This window comes from Zingiber officinale, chromosome 3A (assembly GCF_018446385.1).
Source record: "Zingiber officinale cultivar Zhangliang chromosome 3A, Zo_v1.1, whole genome shotgun sequence".
NCBI classification, from domain to species: Eukaryota; Viridiplantae; Streptophyta; class Magnoliopsida; order Zingiberales; family Zingiberaceae; genus Zingiber; species Zingiber officinale.
The window spans coordinates 110,055,545-110,062,431 of NC_055990.1; the positions used below are offsets into that span (position 1 = coordinate 110,055,545).

General features: G+C 36.4%; 1 protein-coding gene across 1 annotated transcript; it reads left to right on the forward strand.

The window, feature by feature from the left end:
• The first annotated feature begins 354 nt into the window (after positions 1–354).
• On the forward strand, positions 355–2,255 carry LOC122052261 (BOI-related E3 ubiquitin-protein ligase 1-like). The gene is made up of 4 exons (XM_042613706.1): positions 355–930; positions 1,041–1,129; positions 1,219–1,547; positions 1,633–2,255. The coding sequence occupies exons 1-4, from the start codon at positions 884–886 to the stop codon at positions 2,131–2,133; spliced, it is 966 nt and encodes a 321-aa protein (XP_042469640.1). The 5' UTR covers positions 355–883; the 3' UTR covers positions 2,134–2,255.
• Positions 2,256–6,887: the final 4,632 nt, after the last annotated feature.

Consider the following 6,887-nt stretch of genomic DNA (forward strand, 5'->3'; position numbering starts at 1 on the left):
AAACATCTTAATCACGTTATGGAATGATCGATGCCTATTGCATTAAGCATATAGATCGAAACAATTAACGCTTATAATTTTAAACTTCAATAAATTTGACCCCCAAAAAATAAAAGTATGCATAATATAATATACTCTAATTGATGTCATGCATATGGAGACCTTGGAAAATAATGCCTTGTTGGTTGGGATGCTCTGTAGAGTTAAAATTGGAGAGGTAAACGATGACACAATGAAACTATATTGAAACAACACGAAAATGTTGAATTATTCATCTGCACTAAAATCCAAGAATAATAAATACAGTATCAAAATGGGTCACACTATACAAACACCATTTTGATTTTTAACTCAACTTTGAAAGGTGTAGAATTGGTATTTAACCAGCATTTATTGGGTTTCCAAGAAAAAGGAAAGGTGTCAGGTCTTAAGCTTGGACTCCACTCGAAGGCCAAGAAAGAGAAGTAACAGCACCCAATAAATATGACAGCAAACAAGAAGAGCATCTATGGAAACCATGCAGCAACCACAACAACGGCAAGCACAATGACTGGCTTAAGAAATCTCAGCATCACATGAGACACTGTTAATGAGGAAAGTGGATCGATTTATTCAAAGCAAAAGGAAAGAAAAGGAAAGAAACTTACATGCTGAGCGCCATCATAATCTACCTCTTTCTCTCTCTCTCTCCGCCGCTCCTTGAGGAGGAGTAAAAGAAGTCATCTTTGGAGTGTTTCGGTCGTTTCCATCGCATTTATCTCCGTTTTTGCTGCTATTCCTGCAATGAATTGAAGACGACGAGAGAGGTGGAGGAGACGACGACGACGACGAAGAAGAAGTGCTGTGGAAGCTACAAAAAAGTTCGCATTCAAAGCTTCTAGTAATGGCTGTTCATTCCCGACGCACCTGTAACTTTCCATTCCTGAATGGGTAATCAATCGATCCTCCATCCGTTCCAGTTCCAATCTTGAACGGTTTCTTTCTCATAGTCGAATTTTGCTGGTTTTTTCGGGTGAAATCTGATTGTTGGATTGACGCAGAGGCGAGCGAGATAGGAAGGAGATGGACTTGCCTCGAGCTGCTACTGGATTTGTTGATCCTTCTGCGTTGTTGCTCGTCGATGGAGAAGGTGAGAAAAGCGGCTACTTTTGGGTGCTCCTGGTAAGTTTTGTTGTTGATTGGGTTCGCTGATGGCGGTGCGATGGTTTCCTTCGACAGCGGCGACAAATCCGAGGAAGAGAGGTGCAGAGAGCATCGCCGACCCAGCAGTGCCGCTGCCGCGGCCGCAGAACGGCTCCGTTGATCTCTCATCCCTGCATCTACACCACAGTTCGACCCCGTTTTCGCCTCCGGTGATCGTGAGTCTCGCACAGTTACAGAGCCACCCGCCTCCGGTTGTGTCCACCGGCCTCCGCCTCGCCTTGGAAGAACAATACCAACAGCAAAACCAGAACATGTCCAACCCGCTTCTCTGCTCTTCCTCTTCCTTCCTAAGTTCCCGAATCGACCAACAGAAGCAAGAAATCGAGGAATTACTTCGTGTCCAGGTACCATCTCTCCCGATCCCTTCTCTGATTGATAGATTTGTTCAATTAGGGTTTGAAAAACTATTTTATACCTGTCCTTTTCCAGGGCGAGCAATTGCAGATCGGGCTGGCCGAGAGGCATCGGAGGCACTACCGATCTTTACTACGGGCCGCAAGAGCAACCGTCGCGAAGCGGATCCGGGAGAAAGAGGCGGAGGTGGAGCTGGCAGCGCAGCGGAGCGCCGAGCTCCAGAACCGCCTCGTCCGCCTCCGAAGCGAATCGATCGCGTGGCAGGCCAAGGCGATGGCCGACCAGGCGACGGCGGTTTCACTCCACGCGCAATTGCAGCAGACCTTGGCGGCCGCGGCGCTGTCCCAGGCGCGGAGTGGAGACACGCCGCAGGCGGAGGATGCGGAGTCAGCCATTGTTGACCCGAACCGAGTCGACCAGGCGCGAACATGCCGCTCCTGCCGTGGGCAGCCTGCTACGATGGTGCTCCTCCCCTGCCGCCACCTCAGTCTCTGCGACGCCTGCGACGGCGCCGCCGGGGCCTGCCCGATCTGCCAGTGCAACAAAACCCGCAGCGTTCGCGTCTTCCTCGCCTGATGCCTCCAATCCCAACCGTCCAGATCTGTTGATAAATTTTATTTTTTCAAAAAAAATATATAAAAAAGATATAAAATTTGTAATTAGTTTTTAAATAAAAGAAAAAAACGAACTCATTTAAATTTGTGTTATTTTACCTTTTTCATGCTTAAATTTTGATGAATTATCCTCCAGTCCATTTTTTTTTTTTACAAAATTATAAAATTTTACCTCTTTAGCTTAATTCCATTAAGTCAACATTATGATCCATAAGAAATCATAATAGAGTTTCAATTTAATAAATAAACAAAAATAAACTCTATTTTAATAATTGGTAGTGACCCATTAGTTGGTGTTCTTGTTTGATTAATGAGGATGATTATTTTTCACTAGAGTAAATATTTTTCATATTTAGTTAAATAAAATCATTTTAAATATTCATTCTTATGGAATATTTATTTTAAATTAACAATTGATAGGCATTCATTGTTCTATTGCAATAATGATCATTATTTTTCCATTTTATTCTATTCTATCCCATTAGATAAGTGAGTGTGATGGGTACGTCATTAGAATGATTCCACTAAATAAATTGGTTTTGCTAAATAGATTAATTGATCTTGGTAAGTCAAGCAAATCAATTAAACCGAACATATCAAATAGACTAATAGTAAATAAATCACCTGGGTTGGACGTGCTAAATAGACTAGTCAAGTTAAGTAAGTTGGTATATTCAATTGGGTCAAATGAATCAGTTAAGACTAAAGAAAAAGATCATTTCTTAATTTTTAATCAATTCAATGCAAAGAAAACTCTACCTAGACGACTAATCAATTCAATCCTTTGCTAAGTTTTAAAACTTTCTTATTTCAATACTAAATGCTAGTTCAATATTGTCATACTATCGAGTGTATGGATGATAATGAGGCGGGTATCCCCACTAAGATTTTTTTACCAACTTGTTTACTTTAACAAGTGCTCATTAAGTTTGAATCTACCATAAACACATTAAATAACATAGATGCTAGGATACTTGAGAGTGGGGGACTTTTGTTTTCTTAACCCTCGAGTTTATGATTTCACTTTGTTTAACCTCGAGTTAGGATTTTCCTAATCAAGTATTCAGTCCTCCATGACTTATTTGATTTTTATCTCACATATTATTAAACATTGAAACTTAAGTTCAAGTCCATTCGAGTTTAGTCAATTTGGTCAACCTTGATTCAAGGAAGATTGCACAAACATATCTCACATATTGTCAAACATTGAAACTCAAGTTTAAGTCCATTCGAGTTTAGGCAACTTAGTCAATCTTGACCCGAGAAAAATTACACCAACAATAAACACAACAAATAAAATCAAGTGCTAATGAAAACTACTAATACCGAAGACATAGAAGAAAACAAATTACAATCATCTACATTCAATCCCTAGCTAGGGTGCAACTTATCAAGGTGCTAACCGTGATCAATGGACCCATTATACTTGACATTCGATTAATTTCTGGGAACCATTAGTTTGTCTGGATCCCCTCATTAAACACCAATTTGATTCCAAAAAAAAAAAAATGCAAAAAGACAAAAGTATAACCCTAGATTTTAGCTATGGAAAAATCTTCTTCTAGCTAAATAAGTCAAAACTAATGACATCCCAACAATAATGGCAATGAACGGCTAGCCAAACGAGCAAAAATATTATCTATGGGGCTATTGCTCACCTAAACAATCAACAAAATTTTGTTGTTGTGGTGAGTGAACTAAATTTAGAGGCAACTTCACACCAAACATTCAAAGAAATAGGAAAGAAGTTCCAAGGTCCCCATTCATTGTGGGGTATTCGAAGCCTTCTTCTTTGTTTGCTAGTAATTTAGTGAGATGGCGATATAATTGCTTTGTTAAGTAAGAGCGGTGGCAAGCTAAGTCTTCGAAAAGGAGGAGCTAATGGTTTGAAAAATCGTTTTTAGAGAGACAATTATGGTAGAAAAGGAGCTTTCATTAGCAACTACATGCTGAGTTATGGTGAGTTGAAGAAAGAGTTGATATTATCGAAGAAAATATGTCACAACAATATTATTAGGGTATATATATATATATAGTTTTTATCTCCTGTTGAGTTATGCGGTCAGTTTTTTTTTTTTTTTTTTATTTTTTTAATATTTTAAATTTAAAAAATCAATTAAAAAATTTAACATTTCCTTATATAAATTTTTAATACCTTAATATATCCCCTTAACATATTACAATACTCAATAAATGCTTAAATTAATTTTATTTTAATTTTTTTTTAAAACCAAACACTATAACCTAATTGGAAAGCCTAAACCCCAGAGGTAAAATCTAAAAAAAAAAAATAACTTTAACACTATAACCAAAGCCTGAACCCTAGAAATAAACTCTGAAAAAAAATATTTTTTTATTTTTTTTTAATTTATAAATTAAAAAAAAATAAAAATAAAAATAAAAATCAATTGTTATCCTGCGCGGTGCGCACAGTCATGTACTGTGGCGTCGCGCAGGATAACAAATCCTTATATATAGATATATATATATATATATATATATATATATATAAAATGGGTGAAGATGCACATATGATGTGTACCAAGACTATCTCCACGATCTCTAAGAGCATCCGCATTGCTTGTTAATGAGGGTGTTATAACACTCCCATTAATATTAAAATCAATGTGAAGGAGTGTTAACACCCCTTCACACTAACACGTTCATGACTTTGAACGTGTTAATGTGGTATGGGGTGGGTCGGCCTTGGCCCACCAGGTAAGTATATTTTTTTAAATTTTTTTCATTAAAAAAATATAAATTTTAAAATTAAAAATCAAATAAAATAGGTAAATAATAAATAATGAGTGCATTTTTCAGTAATAATAATATTTTTTTAAATGATAATAATTTATTTTTTTACATACTTTTTTTCAACGATTTAGGTTTGTATTTTATATTATTTTTTATTTAATTTGAATTAAATTAAAAAATTATAACGGCCAATTAACTGCTATTATTAAAAATAATAATAATAATTTTAATATTTTAAAATTTATTTATTTAATATGATATAATATTAAGATAATTGAATGGACTATGGGATCGATGAATAATGAGTATTAACGTTACAAGAAATGTGGGTGAAAAAGATGTATTGTTATAATGAGTATGTGACATTGAATCTTATATTTTTTGATGAGATGATGAATATTATAACATAGATTCAGTATGGAGGTTCTAAAAGACTCTATTTTAAGCCATCAAGTCATGCTCTACTACAGGAAGCTTTCAGTTATAGCAAGTACAAGTTCAGTTTCAGTACAACTCTTTACTCACCGTTCGCTCCAAGACACTTCCATCTCCACGTCCAAATCTTCTCATACAACTCACCTCCCAATGCTCCTCATCCAGTTTATCCAACCGAAGCTCCTCTCAGTCTAGCCGGGCCTCTTGATTCTCTTGATTCCTCTATTTAACTCGACCTCTAAGCCCATGACACTAGTAACAACCCCTCCATGGCCATCCTATTTGACCTTGCCTCATAAATTCTCCTACTAAGATATCTAGTTGGGCTAGGACACAGTTGGACTGACTTTAATCTGACCCAACAGGCCTACAATCACACCCTGAATTATTTTGGTAAATTAGATTTAAAGAATTAATTACAAAGATCAAAAGTTTAAGTTCAAAGACTAAGAAAATAAATATCTACTAAATGATAAAAAGGATTTAAGTGAGTTTGCTGTAAGATGAAACACTGAAATTAATGGCTGTTAAACACTTTTAAAAATTGAGCTATTTATGAAAAAGTTTAGGTTAGAAATGTTTATTATATAAGATACAAACAAGTAAATATTTTAATTTAATCTACTTGAAATAAAACAATAAGCATGATAATGACATTAGTTTTTATTGCCAATATTTAACTTTTACTAATAATTTATATGATTCCTTATAAAATTGGTGAAAGTTGAAACACCGGTGAGATGACTTTGAAGTTGATCGCAAGGAGACATTGAAGGAGAAAAAACCTCGAAAGGGGATCACTTACAAGATTACAAGGTAGAGGAGGAAGAAGAACCGTTAGCAAGAATGTTAGGGGTTCCTAACACACAAATAAATGAAATAGAAAAAATATGGAAGATTGACAGTAGTAGAAAAATATAAGATGTGTACTAAGCAAAAGACATACTTAAGCTTGTGGGGGCGGAATCCTTTTAACACCTTTGTAATCCTCACATTAATTAAACATCGTATCAACTTATGAGATATATCAAATCCGTGTATCTTAGTTGTAGTGTGCAGTTCCATCGCCCATACATTATTGATATCTTGTATTCTTTATAAAGATATGATTCCATGTGCTTTTGATAACTCCATATACAACATTATTTGTGGAATGAACTCTTGAGTTGAAAGGCCCATTGGATTTTTTGGGTCTGACTCAAATAGTGAGATAATGGATATTAGTAAAAAGGAGGTCGAATCTCTAATCATGGGATGATGGGTATGCTTATATATCTGTCAATCTTATAGGGAGTTGAGGGGAATAGAGCCTGGTAAGGCGGAGATCCGATCGGGAATCAAGCAAGAGGATATAGGGGAGTAGAGCCCCATGATCCTGTGAGCCAATTGGGAGAATGTATGGGAGCAGAGCCTCGTTATCCTGTGAACATATCAAGAGAAAGTTGAGGAGTAGAGTCTCATGATCTTGTAAGCTGATCAGGAGAATGTAGGGGAGCAGAGCCCCATGATCCTATGAGCTGATCGAAA

Coding starts and splice junctions, on each gene's coding strand:
- LOC122052261 (XM_042613706.1), top strand. CDS start 884: ATGGCTGTTCATTCCCGACGCACCTGTAACTTTCCATTCCTGAATGG. Junction 1,130..1,218: donor GTTGCTCGTCGATGGAGAAG/GTGAGAAAAGCG, acceptor TTCCTTCGACAG/CGGCGACAAATCCGAGGAAG. Junction 1,548..1,632: donor AGGAATTACTTCGTGTCCAG/GTACCATCTCTC, acceptor GTCCTTTTCCAG/GGCGAGCAATTGCAGATCGG.